Here is a 24396-nt window from a genome sequence, read left to right on the forward strand (position 1 = left end):
CATTCCATAATATCAGGGTGGCTATTATTCTTCGGAATTCTCGTTAACCATTTATTTCCAATCGAATCACATATAACATTTAACGATTTACTAATAATTCATTGTGATTGTACTAATTACTAATCTAGCCATTACAGTGATTGTGTGCATATCTCATTAACGTGTGCTTTATCAGCTATGTTGATTGTTAACTGTAAGTCCGAAATGGTGGAGTAATGGGTGTATTTTTGACTAATTCGTTTTTATCAATATAATAAAATATAAATAATTTAATTCGGTAATAAGTTAAGTTTTATTAATACTTCCATGAACTCTATAACTCGAATACATTTTATTTACATAATTTTCTTTTATCTTTATTTTAATTTAAAAAAATTAAGTATTTTATTCTGACTTTTAATAACAATTCTTTTCACACTTCTTTAACTTCCATTGCAATTTTCATTTCAGTGTTAAATCATCATTTGTAATTCCATCGTGTATGTTAAATTCAACATTAACTCGCTATAACTGGTTATATACTGTTTATGTACTTGTAAGAATATTTTTAACATTTAATATTTACTTACAGAATGCTAAGGAAAAACTGCTCCAAGGCATATGGGCTAACAAAGAAGATGGTCACGATAATCCTTACAGAGAGCTGGTGCAGAAGTACGAAGCTCTGCTTGAGGTTCAACTGTCACAGGTGAAAAACATTAGGAAGAATAAGCCAAACTCGTTGCCGAACGCACAAATTCAATCTGGACCTATCTCGCTTCAAGATGAACTGCAAACATCTGGAGATTACAGCCAATTTAGTGTCAAAGACACCGACGAAGAGAGTGGGCACGGAGAAGACGCTCAGAAAGATAATTGTCAGAAGAAAGTTGAGCCAACATCTCGCAAGAAGATCATCCAAACTCCGGACTTTTCTGAAGCCGAAACATCAAGTTCTGGCTTTTCAGATGAAACCAGCAATAAAGCCACTCAGACAGAACGTGAGAGACCCGGCTCCTTCTTATGTACAATTGCAGATGGTGAAGACTATCGCTTCAGTATTTACGATGATGTCAGCCCAATGGACAGTCGTTTCCGAAACAGGCCTGAATATCGAGAACTATTTAAGGAAATATTCACAATATTGAAAAAGGCTGCCGAAAATAAAGACGACGGTGAACAACTTCCATTACTTGATGATACAACAACAGGAAAAGTACCACCAGTGACCCCAGCCACGGAAGAACCTCCTGGCAACCTTACTGATGATACACAGAGCGTATTGTCGTCTGTCATGTCTGAACAATCGATTCCAGTATCTGATATTACCGCACCAGAAACACCTACGCTGAAAGAAAAGGAACAACCGATTCCTGAACCGGTGAAAAAACAAGAAACAAAACAAAACAAGGTGGAAAATAACAAAGAAAATAAACCAGTAGTTGAGAGCATCAGCGAGAAGCCAAAGGAAACCGAAAGAGATAAGGAGAGAGAAAAAGAAGAAGAGAAAGAACGAGTTTTGACACCGCTGGTGCGTCAACCACTAGAGTACATTGCAGCTACTAGAAAGAAGTCCAGACATCGCAACCGCAAACACAGCCAAGATCGTCAAGGCGCTGACTCACCTGTATTCCCATCGCCACCTAAAATAATTTATCAGAAGTCTTCCAACAAGAAAAGGAGAGACTATAGACCCATCGAAGTAAGCCCACTCGTAAGAACATCTGAGACTGAATGGAACGGATCCACCCTTCAGTTCTACAACAGAAACTTGAACTCCCCGACGCCCAGCGTAAGTGGTAGGACGGGTAAGATCTACCAAGGCTGGAACTCGGAAACTGATTCTTGGGACATGAAACAGAGCACTGCATCTCAGGAGATCCACAAATTGAGGAAGCTTGAGCTTTCCTACGCTGAAGTACTAAGAAACGCCGATAAAACAAAAACTAGGCGCAAGAAACATCAATAAACATGTTTTTATCCATCGACCCCCTCTCGCTAGCACGCGAGAGTCGAGTGATCAACCGCCATTTGTCTTTGCCAACTGGACATATTTTAGTTATAAAGGTTTTGTGATCTGCTAGCGTTACTTTTTAATTTTTACCAGAAACCAATACTGGTTGCCATATACGTTCTGATATAGTTCATTCTATAGTGTATTTATCGTATATAAACTACAATATCCCATCAAAAATAGTCCAAGATAATAATTTATTGATGTATTGTAACAAACATATTCTCTCCCTCCGATGAAACAAAATAGAGTAACGTTCTTCATAAAATAATTATGCATTTATATAAAGACGAAAGTATATAATGGCTTCATTTGCAAATTATGATAATTATGTAATTGAATAGTTGCATTCGAATTTTATACTTGAAAATTTTAATTGAATGAGTTCTATCGTTTAACTTAATTCCGTTAATACTTCAGTCACTATTTTAATTGTATTATATTATGTATTTCAATTATGAACTTTAATTTGTAAATATTTCTTTAAGTTAATTTTATACTTATAATTTGCCATGGTATCTGCGAGTACATCAATTCATTATGGAATTGTATGCTGAAATTTATTTAATGAGGATGGAGAGAGGTCGAAGGTATGAAATAAAAATTTGCATTAAATATTATCAGTTTATCATTCGTCCTTTACTCGACGGCTATAAACGAATTAATTTAAATAATGACAACACGACGCATATAATACATAATTATAATTTAGTGGTACTTTATACATTAGCAGTCGCAGATTGTGGAATTCATCTATTTGTTTTGGGCTTCGAGTTCCCTCTCGACGATCTTGCGGTACTCGTCGAAACCGCCCTCGATGCTGGCCACCGAGCCGCCACCACACACCCACAACTCCTTGCACACCATTCGTATTAACCTCTCGTCGTGAGATACGAGAATCACTCCACCCTGTAGAAAACCAACACATTATACCTCTTACCTGAAAAGGACTTAAACGACATAATTACATTTAACGATATAAACAACAGTTCAAATCTCATACAACCATTTTTCAAAAGCGAGCACAATGTCGAGATGGCCCAGTGGTTAGAACGCGTGCATCTTAATCGATGATTTCGGGTTCAAGCCCAGACAAGCACAGCTATATATATGTGCTTAATTTGTGTTTATAATTCATCTCATGCTCGGCGGTGAAGGAAAACATCGTGAGGAAACCTGCATGTGTATAATTTCATTGAAATTCTCCCATATGTGTATTTCATCAACCCGCATTGGAACAGCGTGGTGGAATATGTTCCAAGCCCTCTCCTTAATGGGAGAGGAGGCCATTAGCCCAGCAGTGGGAAATTTACAGGCTGTTACTTTACTTTTACTTTTACCTGGAAAGGACTTAACCGACATAATTACATTCAACGATATACTTTAAACAACCAGTTAACGTCGCAATACTAACTGTTGCAGTTCATCCAGTTCACATCTACCTCTAACAGTTTTCCAAAATCAGATCAAATCAAAATAAACTTAATTCATATAGGCTTTTACAAGCACTTTTAAATCGTCATTTTACAATTAAGTGAAGCTACCACCGATTCGGAAAGTAGATTCTACCGAGAAGAACCGGCAAGAAACTGAATAGTTACAATATGACATACAATATGAGTTGTAAATTCAAAACAAGCATATAAAATTCTGAGTCAGGTCACTCAGTGTGGATAAATATAAGATAGAACCACTATAGCTAAAGCATTAGATTTGCATGTTTCCGAGTAGAACGTTATTTATACGTGGTACTAGGCCATCTTAGCTATAAGGAAACCTAAACAATTCACTATTGATGTACAGAATATAAATGCATTATGAATAACATAAGGACCTATCCCCACAAACAATAGGCTATTTGACAATGCGAAAAATAAATTGTGAATTATTGTAATCAGTGTATATTATGAGTTTAAAAATGGTTATTTACTAACGAAAGTTGAAAATAATAATTTATTCAAAGATCCATAAATAAAAATATTTTTTTTCAAACGTTTGTCACATGTCGCAAAATGCTCCTGATTGGCCGGGCTTATGATGAAGTCACTTTCTTGTAAACTTTGCTTTTCTACTATATGTACCACAGAATAAAATACAGGAAAGTGATGTCACCGACCCATTACAGCGGCATATTGTCCAAGTAGCGTTTTTGCGAGCTTTATAAATATAGAATTTTTAATAAGATATTTTTCGGCAAATATGTACTAGAAATAAAAAAATAAAACTTTTACTGGGTTCCTTAACTTCTACTACATAATATAAAATGGATTTTAAAAACCAGTCAAATAGCCTATTCCTTCCAGACGTATATTAAGTGAGAAACAGTTATCAAAATTAAAACACTACTCTAGCAGGTGATAAAATATATAGGTAGGTAGCCAGTTGTTAGTAACGTTGATAGAAATACCGTCAAGAAAATCAGTATTCACTCTTTTATCATCATCATCAAAAAAAAATAATAATGATAAGATAACAAATTTCAGTATCTAGTATCATACTCAATGAATACTTAGTCGAGATATTTTATTAACTCTAAAAGCTCTCTTTTTAATAAAATATATTATAATGGTATCTCAGAAACTGTTAGTAATTGATTATAAAATATAAAACTAAACGTCCAATATATATATACGAGTATATATAGCTACCAATGTATTAAGTCAAGCGTCAAAGTATCTCTAGATATACTCACAGTATACTTATTGATCGCTTTTCCTAAAGCTTCTATCGTCTCGATATCCAAGTGATTAGTGGGCTCGTCAAGAACCAGGAAGTTGGGGTTGCCCATACACATCGTTGCAAACGCGACCCTCGACTTCTGACCTCCGGACAGACTGGCGATGGTCTGTAGCGCGAGGTCGCCGCTGACGCCGAAACTACCCAACTGTCTTCTGTATTCTTCTATGGTTTTACCTGTATTCAACAAAAGATTTTATTAGAACTTTAAAGTAAAGTAACAGCCTGTAAATTTCCCACTGCTGGAGTAACGGACTCCTCTCCCATTAAGGAGAGGGTTTGGAACATATTCCACCACGCTGTTCCAATGCGGGTTGGTGGAATGCACATGTGGCAGAATTTCGATGAAATTAGACACATGCAGGTTTCCTCACGATGTTTTCCTTCACCGCCGAGCACGAGATGAATTACAAACACAAATTAAGCACATATATATGGTGCTTGCCTGGATTTGAACCCGCAATCATCGGTTAGGATGCACGTGTTCTAACCACTGGGCCATCTCAGCTCTTTATTTAAACATTATAATAGTAAATAATCTATATTAATATTATAAATGCGAAAGTAACTGTCTGTCTGTTTTTCGCTCTTTCACGACCAAACCGCTGAACCGTATTCAATGAAATTTTGTAAAGCAAACTTGAACTCCAAGAAAAGACTTATTTTTTGCCAAACACATAACAACCGTAATGTTTTCTTAAATTTTCGCGATTATTACACATAGACATAAAACTAGTTTAAACGGATTTTAATCGCGTATAATTATTTTTAACATCCCGACGTTTCAGTCTACCACGAGCGCTAAAAGTGCTCGAAACGTCGGGATGTTAAAAATAATTGATATACGCGATTAAAATCCGTTTATACTAGTTTATTTAAACATAACAACCGACACCCTAAAACGCGAATGAAGCCGTGGATGACTACTAGTTACCTTATAAGCTGCCTATGAAGTCGGTTAATAAAATTAGTATCTAATTGTATCCAACGTGTAAGGTACTTTCAACTACATTATATACAGTCGGAGTACGAAAAGATTCGTCACCTTAAGATCCATTTTCGTGTGCTCAGAATGAGCGATAAAACCTGCTTTACCTATTGAGAATGACATATTGCGTCACAATGATTTGATGTTTAGATTCAAAAGGTACTAAGAGTTTAAGAATTGATTAAGGAATTAAATAGGCTATTTGACTGATTTTTAAAATCCATTTTATATTATTTAGTAGAGGTTAAGGAACCCAGTAAAAGTTGATTTTTTTATTTCTAGTACACATTTGCCGAAAAATATCATATTAAAAATTCCATATTTAAATAACGCGCGAAAACGCTACTTGGACAATATGGCGCTGCAATGGGGTCGGTGACGTCACTTTGCTGTATTTTAATCTGTGGTACGTATAGTAGAAAAGCAAGGTTTACAAGTAAATGACTTCATCATAAGCCCGGCCAATCAGGAGCGTTTTGTGTCACATGACAAACGTTTGAAAAAATGCATTTTTATTTATTGATTATTGAATAAATTAAGTATTATATTCAACTTTCGTTAGTAAATAACCATTTTTAAACTCTTTCACTGAATACAAAAATTCACAATTTATTTTTCGCATTGTCAAATAGCCTATTGAAAACTGATGAAGGTTTTCTTACTCTGATTGTACTTACAATACATAATTATATACCATGTACATAATTGTTCTGTCAAGTACATAAATATAAGGTCTGGCCTCTTCTTTCAAGGATAGTTTACATCATTATGTTGTCCATTAACAATCGTGCATATATTATTGAGTACTTTGTATCATAATTCGTCTTAAACAATAACTTTACAATATTTTCTTTTACACAAGCTGAGAATATAAAAAATAAATCAACTAAAAATAACTCAGTATAAATATGCTAAAGTAATACATTTGTATGGTAGAAGTTGATACTTTACTAATTTAACTATAAAAAAAGTAATCATTAGTTACCATTTTACCAACAACTACAAAAATTTGAAATACAAAAATATTGTAAGTTTTTGGATTAACCTATTTGTCGATAAGTTATAGTTTTATAGGTATTATTGTTATATTACTATGCGATAGTTTTTTCAGGTTGCCGGCCTAAATTGTAGTCTCAATTACTATTTTCTCAAGACTTTAATATCCAAAAAAACGCAGTGCGTGCTATAACACTAAGTCAACTACGTCATTTTTGCAAATGAGTCACTAAATCAAAAATCAAATCAAATCAATTTTTTCAAGTAAACTTCACAATGAAGCATTTTTGAATCGTCAACAATTAAATACTACCACCGTTTCGGAAAGCAGCTTCTAGCGAGAAGAAACGGCAAGAATCTCGCACATTTGCTCTTTTCAAATAAACAGATTTACAATGCTGTTATTTACAGTAATTAGTGTCCTATGATGGAACCCGAGCCAACTCCAGGCGTTTCTTTCTAAAAAGTACTCTTACTAGTAATGAATAATATGATTTATTTATTAATTTAGTCTTAATAATCTTTTTAAATATTGAAAACGGTAAATTGATTATATTTTCCGGTATTTTATTATATATGGCGTATACCATTGCCCAAAAACGTTCTATTAACCGTATGCAAACGGAAACTGGGGGTTACAAGTTTATTGTTATTTCTTGTATTAATAGTATGTATATCAGCATTGATGGAATAATCATTTATATTATTTTGTATAAACATTATAGTATCACCAATCGATTAGCAAGATTAAATACAGGCAGTCCTCGACTTACGTCATTTCGACTTGCGTCGTTTCAAGTTACGTCCAACAATGTTTTGACACTATTCCTCAATCGTACGTGAATTGTTTCGATTTCCGGCATAGGAGAGATAGAGATTTACTTGTCGCGAGGTCAAAGTTTCATAGCAAGAAGAAAGAAACCAAGCATACTAATATGTCTCGACTTACGTCGTTTCGATTTACGTCGCGTATTACGAGAACCTAACATGCCGTAAGTATAGTACGACACAAATTAGATGTAGCATCGGAAAATGCAATGGACTGAAGATAAAACCGATTACTGCCGATTTACACAACCAATAGAAATAGCTCCCTATCGCGCCATTCGACGCTATTCGTCGCTATAGATTCACGCACGTCAGAGAAAGCAAGTGCATATAAATCGACGCGTCAAATTGATGAATATATTAGGTCATATGATATTACAAGTTATTACGTTTGTGTAAAGATCATATTCGCATGAGAAATAAATATTGATAATTTGGTATAGCGTACCAAATTCGGATGAGATCGGTTTTTCGAATTTTGCCGATGCGACATCTAAGTTGTGTCGTACTATACGAGGACTGCCTGTAATGAATGTGTTGGTAATAAATGACCTCAATAAGTTACCTGGATAGCTCTTCTGTAGCAACTCGACGGAGTTGACATTCATTTCCAACTGGTCCACGTGATGCTGGGAGAAGTATCCGAACTTGAGCCCTCGGTGCACGCTGCGGATGCCGTTAGTGGGCGACAGTATACCCATTATGATCTTCAACAATGTCGTTTTTCCCGCGCCATTGTCACCGACCTGTTGAAAAACATTGTCAGTACACCAATTCCAGTTTATCAAACTAATTACATTAAAAAAGCCATTATTGCCTTATATTATGCGAACGAGCAGAGCTTGTCTGATTTTCCTTTCTTAATGCCCCGTTAAGTATGAAAAAAAGTTATGAAATAGTAACAGAATGTCGATGTTCTACGGCTGGTAAAGGTTTTTTTTTTTAAGATAGGTTAAAGATAGTATCTTATTCCATCAATCAAGCTTTAAATAGCTTATGATATATATGATATATATGATGATAATTTATGCATCTGATAACTAAACATGGGCGATTTTCGTGACATCGGTTGTGTATTTATGGCTTAAATATCGATGTTGACATCAGATTTCTGATGTTCTTTTGATTCATCCTTCTTTTGTTTAACTTAACATTGTACGGTTTGTGAGAAAGAGATAAAACTATTGTGATACCAAATCTGTTACATACGCTTCATCTCTTTCTCACTGTAAAGTTAAAGAGAGACAGCGCAAATGGTTCATGTATTTAATATTATCTTACTCGAAACCCATTGTTGTACCAGAACTATATTCATAGTTTTTTTTAGATTTAATGAAAACAGTTATATTTTCATTGATATTTTGAAGACATCCGATGTTAGATGTGTTTCGATATATTGAACACATTCCTAGTGATAACATTATATTCAATACATTGAATTTACAACTATAAATTGTTTTATCAATTCTTTGTTGCTTGCATGTTAAAACACGCAATCTTAATTGTCGTCGTACTTCGAATAAGTCGTACTTTGAAAGAAGGCAATTCCTAGAAGATTTTCAGCAAATCCACTTACTACAAAAATATCGTTCTTGAGCGAAATTAGATCTTATTATTTACGTTATTAGGCTCTAAGTAATTTTGACTTTGAGAAATTATTTAACTTACTTTTAGGTCTATCTAATAATTTCCATCAGCCACAAATAGTCGTAACAGTAACAGTAACAGTTCGCAAAGGTCCGAACAATTTTTATTTTACCTTAAATTTTCATCCACTTAGAACCATGTAAAAGTACTCACAATACATATCCTAGACTCCAGGGTAGCTCCGAGATTGACATTTGAGAATATGACTCTGTCCTTGGAATAGTAGAACCCAACTTCGTTCAGTTGCAATATCGGGGGAGAGAGCGGTTCAGTCTCAGGAAACCGTAGCACGACGTCTATTTCCTTCTCTACTGGTTTCAACTCTGGTCTGAAATTATAATTTTGTTGGTGAAACTCACTACGTCATTATATAGTTATTGATAACTGGCTTGTTTGCAAAATAAAGGTATGGAATATCAAATTTATTTTGAAGTACCCCTGGAATTTACAGCACAGGTTTGTACAACAAACATGTACATTTCTAACAATTCAGATTCAGACAGACAGAAAGATTTAAAGTTACAAAGAAAGAAATAAAATTTGTACATTACACAAATGACAATTTACGAATGCTGTAATAAAAATTATTTGATTTTGTTTTAAAATAAAGACAATCCATGGTACTCTCTATACAAGTGTTTCTTGCCTATATAAGTCTTAGAATATCGTATGCGCAATAGGCTATTTGACAATGCGAAAAATAAACTGTGTATTATTGTAATCAGTGTATATTTTAAGTATAACAGTTGAAAATAATACGTAATTTATTCAAAAATCCATAAATAAAAATGCATTTTTTCCAAACGTTTGTCACGTGACACAAAACGCTACTGATTGGCCGGGCTTATGATGAAGTCACTTTCTTGTAAACGTTGATTTTCTACTATAGGTACCACAGATTAAAATACAGCAAAGTGACGTCACCGACCCCATAGCAGCGCCATATTGTCCAAGTAGCGCGTTATTTAAATATGGAATTTTGAATGATATTTTTTTTATGAGATTTTAAAAACCAGTCAAATAGCCTATTGAGTCGTATCACAAAATTAATCCCTCACAATAGGCTATTTGACTAGTTTTTAAAATCCATTTTATATTATTTAGTAGAGGTTAAAGAACCCAGCAAAAGTTGATGTTTTTATTTCTAGTACATATTTGCCGAGAAATATCATATTACAAATTCCATTTTTAAATAACGCGCGAAAACGCTACCTGGACAATATGGCTCTGCAAAGGGGTCGGTGACGTCACTTCGCTGTAATTTAATCTGTGGTACACATAGTAGGAAAGCAAGGTTTACAAGAAAGTGACTTCATCATAAGCCCGGCCAATCAGGAGCGTTCTGTGTCAAGTGACAAACGTTTGAAAAAATGTGTTTTTATTTATTGATTTTTGAATAAATTAAGTATTATTTTCAAGTTTCGTTAGTAAATAACCATTTTTAAACTCATAATATACAGTGATTACAATAATTCAGAATTTATTTTTCGTATTGTCAAATAGCCTATTACATATATGAATACTGTATTAAGAATTATTTGTATTGTAACCAAGTGTTTCTTGCCTATATAAGTCTTAGAATCTCTTACGCTCAATCATGAGGCATTAATTTTGTGATACGACAAAATGAGCATCCACATAAACTTCTCAGCCTCCTGTATTACTTTAGTAGGGTACTGAATATGTCCGTCAAACAGTGTTCCATAAACCATCCTACTGCTATATGCTTACAGCTTCTCGAGCATCTTGATCTTGCTCCCATAAACCTTATGTTCCTATAGCTATATGCTTACACCTTCTCGAGCATCTTGATCAAAAATCAAAATCAAAATACTCTTTATTGTACACCAGTAAATAAATCACATATACACGGTTAGATGAAAGATGTACAAGAGGCGGCCTTATCGCTAACATATAATGTAACTTATGTAACTATAGCTATATACTTACAGCTTCTCGAGCATCTTGATCTTGCTCTGCACGGAGGAGGCGCGGTTCGCGTTGTATCTGAAGCGGTCGATGAACTCCTGCGTGTGCGCGCGGTGCTGCTGCTGCGCCTCGTACTCGCGCTGTTGATTCTTGTGCTTCTCAGTCTTCGTCTTGTGGAACTGGTCGTAGTTACCCCTGGGAAACGTCATATTGTTACCCAACGTGACCATGTCCGAAGCCTTTTGGTCATATATATATATTAATATTGTATTATTTATTAAATACTACCGTATAAGTCGTGTTTGAGTGGCTAGCAATTCCTAGAAGATTTTCAGCAAATTCACTTACTACAACAATATCGTTCTTGAGCGAAATTAGATCTTATTATTTACATATTTTATTACCATAAACCATATATATATTTTATGGTATAGGTTGACGGACGAGCATATGGGCCACCTGATGGTAAGTGGTCACCATCACCCATAGACAATGACGCTGTAAGAAATATTAACTATTCCTTACATAGTCAATGCGCCACCAACCTAGGGAACCAAGATGTTATGTCCCTTGTGCCTGTAGTTACACTGGCTCACTCACCCTTCAGACCGGAACACAACAATACTGAGTACTGTTATTTGGTAAATATACACAATACACAGTTGGTAAATATACAGATAAAACTTCCAAAAACTGTCTCAGTACTATCGTTATGTAACCAATTCCAGGCGATTTAACGGGGCATGTTTAAGAAAGGAAAATCAGACAAGCTCTGATTTGAAAATTTAGAAAAATTTTACTTGTATTACTGGTTGCAATTATGAATTTTGCCTTTGTTAGTTATGATAGAAGTAAAAATTGCTCCCAGATTGAGGTAAAAACTACTGATCTGATGGAAAACTAATTTCATATATTTAATATTATAAGTTTATAATACTCTAGATCTCCGAAGTTAGACTAATAACAAAATTCTTCAGTTCAGTTACCTGTATGTATCGATCCTTTGTGTATGTAAATGCATTATATCTGTAGGTACGGTATCCAAAAAGTTCCTGTCGTGAGAAACGACAAGTAAAGTCGTCGGCCAGTTTTGTAGATAATTCTCTAACCAGATGATCGCTTTTATATCCAACATGTTAGTGGGTTCGTCAAGTAACAGAAGGTCAGGTCTGAAAGAAGAGAAAGAAAATACTTGAAAAAAATAATATTTATAAATATAAATATAAATATAAATATAAATATAAATATAAATATAAATATAAATATAAATATAAATATAAATATAAATATAAATATAAATATAAATATAAATATAAATATAAATATAAATATAAATATAAATATAAATATAAATATAAATATGAGACAACATCACATATATTACTCTGATCCCAATGTAAGTAGCTGAAGCACTTGTGTTATGGAAATCAGAAGTAACGACGGTACCACAAACACCCAGACCTAAGACAACATAGAAAACTAATGTGTAATCTACATCGACTCGGCCGGGAATCGAACCCGGGACCTCAGAGTGGCGTACCCATGAAAACCGGTGTACACACTACTCGACCATGGAGGTCGTCAGATAAATTAACAATAAAATAAATTAATAATATAAATTAACAAATATCTTTTATTAGTTAGTTATAAGTCATTATTTATGTGTGGTTTACTGTGTAGTTTACTCACTTTGAAAACAGAGCTCTCGCCAAAGCCAATCTCATTCTCCAACCTCCGGAAAATGTTTTAGTGGCACGGCCCTGCATTTCTGGTGTGAATCCTAAACCGCTGAGAATAATCGAAGCGCGCGCCGGAGCTTTGTCTGCTTCTATATTTTCTAATTGTGCATATACTTCACTTAACTCTGTTGAAAGGTATGTGTCCGTTGATCTGATGAAAAAGGAATTTATATCTTCTTTAGATGACTAGACAAATCAATATATGCATTAGTGTGCTAAAATTTTTTTAGATGCTGAAACAGCACTTCAAGTATTAAAAATTTGAGAACATATACAGTGAAACTTGGTTAAGTGGGACCTGGATAAGTGATATACCTCCATAACTGGAGCTCATGCCGCGGTCCCATCACTTTAGCATTGAATTACCTCTGTTAGTGGGACGAAGCAACTTCTGTAACTGAGATAACATTGTTTTGTATTTTTACTAACTTATTCTTTTTCTACCCGCAAAATCCGCACTTAACTATCTATGGATGTCATTTAAGGTATCAATGACTCCAAGTTTTAGTTTTGCTTTACTGCTATAAAGGTGTTTATTTGCAAAATATCAAAGCGCACCTTTATATCTGAGACAGGTATTTATTTATACCTGGGTATCTGACACACTGGGTTAGTAGAATACCTCTAATAAGATACCTCTAATAAGATAATAAGTGAAACAATATTGCAGGTCCCTTCAAGTTTCACTTAATCAGGTTTCACTGTAATATAATTTCAGTTATAAACACTATAGTATCTCACCCATTATTTATAGCAGCTGTGATCTCTTTCTCTCTCCTCAACAAATTCTCTCTAACAGTATCACATTCTAGAACACTCTGCAGAGCTATCGTTTCATCACCAACAACTTCTTGTTCTACATGTAGTATCGAAATATGTGAAGGTATTTTTAATTGTTTGCTGGATATCATACGAAGTAATGTTGTTTTGCCTAAACCGTTACGGCCCACTAAGCCATAGCGTCTTCCAAATGCAAGAACCAGATCTGCACCCTGTAATAATACTCTGAAACGAGAAAAGACTACATAAACAAACAGCACATCTAAATTTGTAGCAAATTAATATCTACATGTTTTTACTCTAGGTATTTTTACCAAAACAGTTATAAAGAGTATACTGAGCATGGTTTCGTGTCAATCATGTGGCAGAGCGAAACTCTGAACACTTATCAGATGTGGTTTAAAGGCAAGTGGCCTGTGGATTATGCATCATCACTCACCTTCACTATTCATATTGCCTAGTCTAATAGAGTAAGAACTTGTTAGCTGGTTAGCTTTGGATGTTCATACTAATATAGAACTTTCTGTAGGCAAGGCTTAAAACTTAAGAGATATTTTGCTGGCATTAAAAATAAAGGGCAGAATTGTATGACTTGGTTAGCTTGTATATAAGTACAAGCATAATAAACACCAGCTAAGGCAACTAACTGTCACTAGCAGCCAAAGTTCTCCTATTTACTACACAAAATTTTGAACTAACTCTAACACTCTCCTCCGAGTTTAATAAATCAATACAAAATGTTTATACACAATCAAGGAATCTCAGCACTGCTAACTTAGCTATTCATTAATACGGCAAAACATTATTAATTTTAGATTAAATTAACACCAGATCATTAACATATCAATTTACTTGTTTTGCTGCATACAAAATCAAGGTAAACTAGCAAAGCAGAATGCAACAAAGTCAGCCTTACCTGTCGCCATATGCAATATCAAAGTTTTCTATCCTTATATCCTGAGTTCTGTTAGTGCCTTTAGCTTCAAGTTTACTATCTTTCTTTGAAGTAACTTGTGATGCTGTTGCAGTTTGTAACACTGGTGCTGCTACAGGAAGTTTGGAGTCCTTTTGCTTTTGTTGTTTTTGTTGCAATTTTGCTTCGGCTTTCTCTAATTTTTTAGCATCAACTTTCTAGAATGAAAACATAAAATTATACTTTTGTTATAATCAAATCACTTTTTCGTTTTCATTTTTGTTTTTTATTAGTGTTTGAATAAAATACAAGAAAATAAATAATCTGTCTAACATTATTTGCCTAAATATGAATGTAGCCAACAATTGAATTATACCATTTATTATTTATATTATTTATTTATATTAAAATTAATTTTAATTGAGATTAAAAAAGGTCGGCAAATTTAACTTTTAAGAAATTTAAAATCTTAAGTTTTTAAGAAAAAAGAGATAACAAATTCAACATTATACTTATTAAAACTTCTATAAGGGTTTACTGACCCAGAAAGTTTATAAATTATTTGCTAATGGTCAGCAACAAACAACAATTAAACTTACCAAGGCTTCATCTCTTGTTGGTAACCAAATACTTTTCACATCATCTGTTTCTGTCACATTAGTTGTCATTGATGCCATATGAATAGGTTGGTTTAATATTTTCCTTGGCCCATTGGAAGTGTTTGTCTTCTCAGGTTGAAGCATACCTAATAGTTGCTCACATATTTCTCTGCACAAAAGATATTTTGATTGAATTGATTAAATACCTATTACATTTGAATACTTATTTTTGAACAATTGCATTAATATCTACCTGATATCTTCTTCTGATTTTTCTGAAATTCCTTGTAAAACTTCCCCTACTGCTTCAAAAACTTCTTCGCAATCCTCAAATTCACCAGCACTATTGTCCAATATGTCTGTATAATATAATAAATACGAAAAATATAATTATTAATATATAAAAATGTAAATGATACAATATAAGTTTGGTATTATGAATTCCATTAAGTACAAAAAATAAAAATTGTTAAATCAATACATTTCATCCCTAGCTCGTATAAAGGTTGTCGAGCAATAAAAAATAACATTACACAGATTTATAACCTTTCAATCCATACCTTCAACATATTTCTTCAATTCTTCATCCATCAATGGAAACTGACTTTTAATAAAATCACCACAGTTAGCCATTATTACCAGAACTTACTTGGTTATAACCAAGAGAAAACAATTATATTTATCATTTATTTATAAAAAAATAATTGTAAAGCCGATAGCACGTCAACCAACGTCAATGAAAAGGCTAAAGACTAGTGCCGTCACTAGTCTTTAGCCTTTTCATTTTTTAGCCAAATTCCGATCTGTACATATTATTAATAATAAAAATAAAATGGGACAAACCAATGAATGAGTATTAAAATTATGAAACTACTTATGTTATTTTTACTAAAATAATGATATTTGCATGAATCATTTCAAAGTCTTGAAAATCGATTCTTGCTGAGCATTTGAACTCTCGCAGCAACCACACTAATTCAGGTTTCTACTTTATGATTTTGATTATTGACAATTTAAATTTGACTTTGACATAATATTGTTTTTGTCAAAACTCAAAATCATAAAATATGTATGTTATTTTATTTCTATTTGGATTTTCAAGTAGAAAAAATCAAATAAACCTTTAATAATGGAAATAGGACATTAAAACAATGTTTTTGAGTAAATTTGAAATAAATTATATCTTTTATTTTACATTTTTAATATGCAAGAAATGTTGATAGAGTAATAACACTATAATTTTAATACATATATGATTATTGATAATTATAAAATATGGATGAAAATATAGACAACAATGTCGCCGTTTTGGCTATTTTAGATAATCAATGTAAGTGAGTGTTGTAACGCATTATAATAATAATTGTATCTTGTGGTCGGATCAATTGATTATCGAAAAATATAAAAAAATATAGTAATTGAAATTTGTTTTTTTTTTCTTTAGCTTCACCATACAAACAAAATATTAGTTTGACCAGCTATAATCTCAATGGTCATCAAGTTAATCAGGAGGAAATAGAAACAAATGAAACCAGTAAACAAAGTATGTAACAAAATACTATATTTATATTTGTAAAAATATTAAATAAAAAATTGGTATAAAATATTAATTCTCCATTTTAGATATTATTTGGACGAAGAATGCCACACTAATGCTTTTAAATTTATATGAAACCAAACTAAATATGCTGGATAATCCTAAAAAGAAATCAAAGATGTGGACTTCGATGGCAGAAGAACTAAAATCTTTCCACATAGAGGTTTGTATATTAATTTAAATTTTCAAATAGCAATATTTATATCCTAGTGGAATAAAAGGATTGCTACTACCTCTGCTATATTACTGCAAACAGTCTTTACTAATGAGTATATTTATAACACAATTACACTAAACAACTTTAATCAATTTTAATTATACTTCCATAGTAGATCACTTGCTAAGTAACCATGTATAGTTTTCTGAATCCATATTAAATTGTCTATTCTATAAGATCTCAACCAGTTATATAACATTTATTTAAGATCAAAGATTATTTTTCTTAGTCCCGTGGCCAGTATTGATTACTTTTATTTTTATGAACATAAAATTTTAGGTAACACCAGATCAGGTGAGATGGAAAATTAATGCACTTACAAAAAAATACAAAGATTGTATTGATAATGGTCAAGGGTCTATGGCATTTAAATATTTCAATGAAATGCATCAAATACTTGGAAGATACAGTGAAGACAATGGGACATATAGGCTGGCATCGGGTGTCATGCAAGGTCAAGAAACTGACAAGGATCAAAGAGTTATAAATAGGAAGATGTCTTTTAAAAACTCAACACCTTTTAGAAAACTTCGAGCAGAAAGACGGGCCAAAGTAGAGCTAGATAAACAATGGATAGAATATATAAGGCGGCAAGAGGAACAAAAGCTAATTAGAGATGAAAGATATGAAAGAAGTTTAAGATTAAAAGAAGAGGAACTTCAATTAAAAAAAAAAGAATTAGAAATAAAACAGTCAATAGCTTTAAGAAAGTTACAATTAAAAGAAAAGAAACAAGAGGAATTCTTGAAAATTGAAAGAGAAAAATGTGCATTGTTACGAAAATTATTAGCAGATCAATGATTCACTTCAATAAAAATACAAATTTATATGAGCAATATGAATTAGTGTACAGTGCTTATTAAAAATGCATACTTTATTTTGGCTGGGCCAGATATAGGTTTAAGTCTAGTCTTTAAGTAATTATAATGAAGTCATTTTTGTTATATCAATTTATTTGTGCTCTATTCATTGTCTTCTAAGTGATCATTTTCTTTCAGGCAATAATTATGTAATATACAAGCAGCTACAATTGTGTCTGTAATGAAGGCTATATTTCTATAAACTGTAAATAATTTTACCCTTCTAAATCTATTTTTTAAGGTGGTGAAAGCTTTATCGCTCAATTTGCGAGTAGCTGCATGAAGTGCATTAAACTCCCTTTGTTCAATTGTTAATCTTTTGTTTTCTCTAAATGGAGGTACCAACCATGGCAAAGATGGATATCCAGAGTGCCCAACTAGAAATGTATTATGAGGAAATAGAGCATTCCTGTTTTGAGTTGCTGTATGATACAATGGAGACTTCTTTAAAACTCTTGTACAGTTTGATGATCCTGGTTCTCCACAGTAAATATTTGTAAAGCATAAATTAGAATCAATTGTAACTTGCAAAATGATAGAAAAATATCCTTTTGGATTACAATACTCTCTTGCATTTTTTGGTTTCTCTATTCTTACATGGGTACAGTCAATTACTCCTAACATATTAGATATACCCGTTTTTCCTTGAAAATTATCGCATATTGTTCTCATATCATTATAGTCTTGTGGCCATTTTATAGCCTCATTTAATTTTGTTAATACCCATGCCACTACCCTTCTTATTACACGAAATGTTGAAGATATTGATATATCAAATCTTGATGCTATAGGAGTAAGGGGCTCTGTGTTGGCTATGAAAGACAAAAATATATAAAAACATAGTTTTGGTTCCAAAGGTTTTAATCCAAATTTATGCTGTGCTATAAATCCTGATTTCTCCAAATCATCTGTAATAAATTATTGTGTTTTTTAATAATATCACTGTACTAAATATATATAAAAAAAATTGAAAGACGTAAAAAGTAGTAATAAGCGAAAGTGTAAATAAAATGCTATATTTTGTTCAATCGAAATTTAATTTAATTACATCTATAATATAATTTTTATTTACCAATAAGGCGATAAGCTGTTTTTCTCGATATCCTCAAACGATTTTTAAATTCAGTATCTGTCCAAGAATCTACTATATGCAAGTAATCATCGACGCGATTTCTTCTTAATCTAACTAAATATTGCATAAGTGGAAAAAATAATCTGTCTTCTTCATCTTCATCTTCCGAAAATTCTGATCCTATGCCGCATATATCACTCCAACTACTAGAATCACTATCATTACTGCTATCAGGCAAGGTTTCAGCCAGAAACAGTATAAGTTTTTTATTAGCCATTCCTTAGAAGTTTATTGAGTTACCACTTATGGCCTAATACATTATTTGTATCCATTTAAATAACTTTAGTTCTAACTTGAAAATAAGAAAATATTTTGATTGGTAAATGTAAATATTTTTATATTCCATCTGACATTTTGCACAATGTTACCAATACATCTAATACGAAATGTTGGGGTTTAGTTGTCCAATTATTCTTATGACTGGTTAACATTTAACAGTGACATTCTGATGAATCAAATTTTTAATAAAGTTATGAATATAGTATGGGCTAGAGCACACAATCCACAGTAGTCTATACTATTGTGGGCTAAGCCTATACTAGGCCTACAAATGAAAGGATATGTGTATTATTTTACCCTAAATAAAGACAATTTTTTTTTATTATACCTTAATGACAATTTATTGGCAGTTAAAAGACTTGCTACAAGTATTAACTATACCTACAAAGTGTGAATTCAACCTCAAATCCAGTACTACTTCTGATTCTGCTGACGGGTGTTCCCAGTGCCAGATCCATCTATTCATAGAAGAGTGGCTCTACTTAATCTTTGGCTGCTCGTAAAGATGTTGGATCACTATGCATCTTTTTTAATTATCGTATAAATAAGTATCTAGCTACGAATAATGTTCCGATGCTTGGCTTAGATCAATGCCGGTCGCTAAAATTCACTTTCGGACATCACGTTGGATTTTCAAGTTTCATCCACACCACCTAAATGTCCGAAAAACCATGACGGCGCGATTTCTAAAGGCATTTCCTGCTTCGCACAACCACAGGAACCAGCTACCACATTCAGTTTTTTTGAACAAGATCGTACACATTTCTATTTCTACAGCCGGCAGCACACCTGCAGGCCGGTATTCAAATGTTCATGGGCCGTGGTAAACACTTTCCATTAGCCGAGAATCCTGCATTAGGTTGTCTTTGAAGATATGGCTAATTAGCCATAAGCCCACCTATTGCAATAAACGTACCTATCTCAATATGTCTTATTCTTATGTCTATACACTTATTAAAGTCGCAAGATTATAATATCTTTGAAGTGTACTAGAAAATACATACTTGTCACTTATTTTAACTACAATATAATATCAGATAATATACAATATAATAATTATCAGAAGTTTCACCATAAAATATATTTAATCGTAAACCTTTAGTGATAGATAGACGTTTATGATTTTTTTTATAAGATAAATATACCTACTTTAATTTTGTTTTACGATATAATTCTATAAAGTAGATTACGCATTTGTATACACAATTTTGGTAGTTAAGTTACTAAAAGCTGGCAGCCCTCCTCTAAATTTCAATCCTGACGCTTAGGAGACAGGAGTTAGTAAAACTAAAACACTGTGACTGTGTTTGTATTTATCATGTACGTTGTATCTTTTACAGTACATATTTATTTATTGACATTATTTGACAGTATTTATTAATGATGAGGTTCAAAGGTTCTACGCTTAATACAAAATATTAAAATGAATGAAAGCGATTCTTATGTAAATAACATCTTACAAGACGGTAGGATTTATCTAAATGTAAAGTTTTTGAAATAAATAATATTATAATACAATCTAGCTTTTTACAGTCGACCAAATTTCTACGGACGCAATATGTATTACAGCTATGAACTGCGATCACGAAAAATCTAATAACGTGGAGAAATCAAGTATGTTTGGCAACAAGTGATCGTGATTTATCTATATTACTTTTTATATTCGAAGTCGGTTTTGAAATTTATGTACGTTTATTGTAAATTTTATTTTTAGGCGCAGTCTGGACATACAGTGCTACTTTAACGCTTCTTAAATTATATGAAAATAAGTTGGAAATGTTGGAAACACCCAAAAAGAAAACCAGAATTTGGAATGCAATATCTGAAAGTTTAAAAGATTACAATATTGAGGTACTATAAATACTAAAATCTAAAGTTACATTTTAGTAAATATAGTACATATTTATACAAGTTGGATATGGCAGAAACTATGAATAATAACAATGTACTTAATATTATTGTCATATATTTACTACCAAACAGCAACTAAGTGTTGTTGTATTTTTCGAATAACACTTCACAAATTCAGCATTATATTTTAATTACACTGGTTCACATAAAATTAATATGTTGTAGATGACTTCGGATCAAGTAAGATGGAAGATAAATGCGCTAACAAAGAAATATAAGCAATGTGTTGATACAGGCCATCATATGAAATTTAAATATTTCAAGGAAATGGATAGTATATATGCACAATATAATGTGGATTGTGACACATTTACTCTTGCGGATTTGATACACAAAAAGAAAGATGGTAAGCAACCATACACGAAGGACTCATCAATAAAAAATAATGCAGAAAGTAAAGCAATGATTGAACTTAGAAAAATACGACTGGCAAATAGGATTGAATCTGAGAGGTCCCAAAGTAAAATTAATTTAGAGAAACAATGGCTCGAATATTTAAAACGACAGGAACAGAATAAGTTACTGCAAGATGCTTTATTTGAACGGAACTTAAAGATAAAAGAAGAAGATTTGCAATTACGTAGACAAGAAATAGAAATGAAAGAATCTATAGAGATAAGAAAGTTACAATTAAAAGAACAAGAACAAGATGGATTATTATTAATTGAAAGGGAAAAATGTGAAATGCTTAAACAAATCTTTGCAGACAGAATTATATAATAATAGATAATTTTATGATACTTATAAGAACAGGTTTATTAATTATATCACAACTATTTTTATTGTGTCACTAATATTGAGTTTATAAAAAATATATTTGACAATATTTTTTTTTTTTTTTTTTTTTTTAATATATGGCTTTTATTTGTGCCAAGAGAGCACAGATTATTTCGCCAATGTCACGTGCGATGGAGAAGACACGATGGAGATTGTACGGTGCGGTCGAGATTGCAGGCTTAAATTAATTTTAAGGGCACAATAGTAGTAGACTCTCTGTTAACCCATAACCTAAAACAATACAATATATAAATAATTAGATAAACATATTACAATATTATTAAGACATCAAATAAGAACGATCACAAAAATATTTACAACTTAATTTTATTACGCTCAATATATTTACATAAAAATTTACAAAGTGGACTAAACACACACATTAACAAACATTCAACATTAATAGGGCGAGGAACTTTGGGAGGGAGAACGTCATATACGGGGTGGAGGAGATTGGGGCAAGAAAACAGTATATGGGATAAGGAACCTTCGTCAAGGCCACATTCACACAAAGAGTGATCTCTAACTCTAATTTTACAAAGATGAACGGGCGTACATGCATGTCCAAGGCGTAAACGGCAGATAGTTGTGGTGACCCAACGTTTAGCTTGCCTGTGATGAGAAAACCAAGGTCGCCTCGGAATAACTGGTTGTAGACTTGCGTAAAATCTACCTTTAGATTTTGATGAAACTTCCCAAACAGAGTTCCAGGATTTAACAAGATGAATTTTCGGTAGAGCACACAAGTCCTGTGTTGAGTTTTTAAAATGATCAAGAGAGCCAGTCGATATCGCAGATTTAGCAAATGAATCTGCTGCATCGTTGTCGGGAATACCAGAATGGCTTGGTATCCAGACAAGCGATAAATCTAGCCCTTTTTGATGACAAGAAAACAATGCTTCCCTGATCTTAAGGATGATGAAAAACTTTCGTTTACTACGAAACGGATTTTCCTTAATTGCCAACAGACAACTCAAAGAGTCTGTCAAAATTATCGTGTGTCTGAGGTCATGGGAGTGGACAAAAACGATGGCTTCTAAAATTGCAATCGCTTCACCGGTAAAGATGGATGATTCAGGAGGGGATTTAAATTGAAGGACAATTTTGAATTTGGGGATCCAAAAGGCTGAGCCGACGCAGCTTTCAGGGGATAGTTTAGAGGCATCAGTAAATATAAGTAAATGATTTGACCAATTTTGATGAAGAAATCTTTGAAATTTAGAGTTTGTATCAGGGGCCCCTTTAATAAGACCAAGATCTGTAATGATTGACGGATTATAGACTAGAGATCTAAATGGAGTGGAAAAAAGAGGATTTGACTGGAATCTTAAGATAGGATGTGGGAGTGTAGTAAATTTTAAAAAACTGTCTAATAATAAGGATGGACTTCTAGAGCGAACGCAGAGTTGGGACAGTTCGCTTAGACGGGACCAAAGAGGATGAGAGGATAACTGTAAAGATTTTACTACAAAACGGTCGCATAAAAATTGTCTTCTCAGTTGAAGCGGAGGATCAACACATTCAACCTGCAGAGCGTTAGTGGGAGTAGTTTTCATAGCTCCTAGGATTATTCTGAGGCATTTGTATTGAATTTTATTAAGTTTTTCAGAAACGGATTTACTGAGTGGTTCTAAGACAAATAGTCCGTAGTCTAAATGACTACGAACTATTGCATTGTACAGTAGTTTAAGAGAATAGGGGTGAGCTCCCCACCAGACTCCTGAGACTGCTCTAAGGACGTTAATACCCTTTTCACATTTTTTAATAACATGCTCAGAGTGACAAATTCCATTCAGTTTGTTGTCGAGAATAATGCCTAGAAATTTCGTCTTGTTGGCAAAGTTGATGCGTTGATCCCCAAAAAACAAGTCGAAGACAGGAATTTGTCTTTTTCTAGTGAACACAACTGCCTGAGTCTTATCAATAGACAAAGACAGGCCATGGTCAGAGAGCCATAGGTCAAGATAATGTAAAGCAGAGTTTAATCGCAAAGTTAAATTTTCAACAGATGTAGATTTAAAATATAAAACGATGTCATCAGCATATTGAAGTATGTTACAGAAATTATTCACAGACAATTCGAGATCATGGGTATAAATGCTATAAAGCAGAGGGCTAAGGACTGAACCTTGCGGGAGACCTTTCCAGACAATCCTGGGGGGAAGAATACAATTTTGGTATTTAACAGAAATTGATCTGCAAAAAAGCAGATTACATATGAAATGAGTAATCCTCGGAGGGATACTCAGCTGTTGCAATTTTTGCCTGAGTACCGGAAGAAGAATATTATCATATGCAGAAGTAATATCTAGAAAAACACCCACAAGGTACTCTCCGTTAGAGAAGGCTATTCGAATGTCTGTCGTAAGAATGCTGAGACTATCAAGAGTGCTCAAACCCTTTCGAAAGCCAAATTGAGAGGGCGAGAGAATATTTCTGCTTTCCATTATCCATTCCAAACGGTTTTTTAGGAGA

General features: G+C 33.0%; 5 protein-coding genes across 8 annotated transcripts in view; 3 read left to right on the forward strand and 2 right to left on the reverse strand.

The window, feature by feature from the left end:
• The window catches only part of LOC124533788 (cerebellar degeneration-related protein 2), an 89203-nt gene extending 86590 nt beyond the window's left edge, over positions 1-2613 (forward strand). For all 3 annotated transcript variants that reach the window (XM_047109304.1, XM_047109303.1, XM_047109302.1), the window contains exon 6: positions 572-2613. In XM_047109304.1, coding sequence (XP_046965260.1) covers positions 572-1948 — 1377 coding nt within the window. In that variant the 3' untranslated portion in view covers positions 1949-2613. The remainder of the gene's footprint in view (positions 1-571) is intronic.
• On the reverse strand, positions 2604-15903 carry LOC124533790 (ATP-binding cassette sub-family F member 3). The gene is made up of 12 exons (XM_047109306.1): positions 15709-15903; positions 15402-15507; positions 15149-15317; positions 14553-14767; positions 13598-13861; positions 12807-13007; positions 12104-12286; positions 11139-11312; positions 9342-9516; positions 8107-8287; positions 4686-4906; positions 2604-2902 (listed from the first exon to the last, which is right to left on the reverse strand). Exons 1-12 carry the CDS (start codon positions 15779-15781, stop codon positions 2747-2749), a joined length of 2118 nt encoding a protein of 705 aa, XP_046965262.1. The 5' UTR covers positions 15782-15903; the 3' UTR covers positions 2604-2746.
• A 286-nt stretch (positions 15904-16189) lies between these two features.
• LOC124533515 lies at positions 16190-17763 on the forward strand. The gene is made up of 4 exons (XM_047108856.1): positions 16190-16478; positions 16593-16691; positions 16772-16908; positions 17242-17763. The coding sequence occupies exons 1-4, from the start codon at positions 16424-16426 to the stop codon at positions 17761-17763; spliced, it is 813 nt and encodes a 270-aa protein (XP_046964812.1). The 5' UTR covers positions 16190-16423.
• A 131-nt stretch (positions 17764-17894) lies between these two features.
• LOC124533513 (protein ALP1-like) lies at positions 17895-20168 on the reverse strand. Its single transcript, XM_047108853.1, has 2 exons — positions 18895-20168; positions 17895-18730 (listed from the first exon to the last, which is right to left on the reverse strand). Exons 1-2 carry the CDS (start codon positions 19169-19171, stop codon positions 17925-17927), a joined length of 1083 nt encoding a protein of 360 aa, XP_046964809.1. The 5' UTR covers positions 19172-20168; the 3' UTR covers positions 17895-17924.
• A 356-nt stretch (positions 20169-20524) lies between these two features.
• LOC124533514 lies at positions 20525-21904 on the forward strand. Of its 2 annotated transcripts, none has more exons than XM_047108854.1 (4): positions 20525-20699; positions 20767-20847; positions 20948-21084; positions 21310-21904. In XM_047108854.1, exons 1-4 carry the CDS (start codon positions 20657-20659, stop codon positions 21862-21864), a joined length of 816 nt encoding a protein of 271 aa, XP_046964810.1. In that variant the 5' UTR covers positions 20525-20656; the 3' UTR covers positions 21865-21904. The 2 variants fall into 2 exon arrangements, with proteins under 2 accessions (XP_046964810.1, XP_046964811.1); XM_047108855.1 differs by having other exon boundaries at positions 20540-20553.
• The last annotated feature ends 2492 nt before the right edge of the window (positions 21905-24396 follow it).

Source organism: Vanessa cardui, chromosome 11, assembly GCF_905220365.1.
Source record: "Vanessa cardui chromosome 11, ilVanCard2.1, whole genome shotgun sequence".
NCBI lineage: Eukaryota > Metazoa > Arthropoda > Insecta > Lepidoptera > Nymphalidae > Vanessa > Vanessa cardui.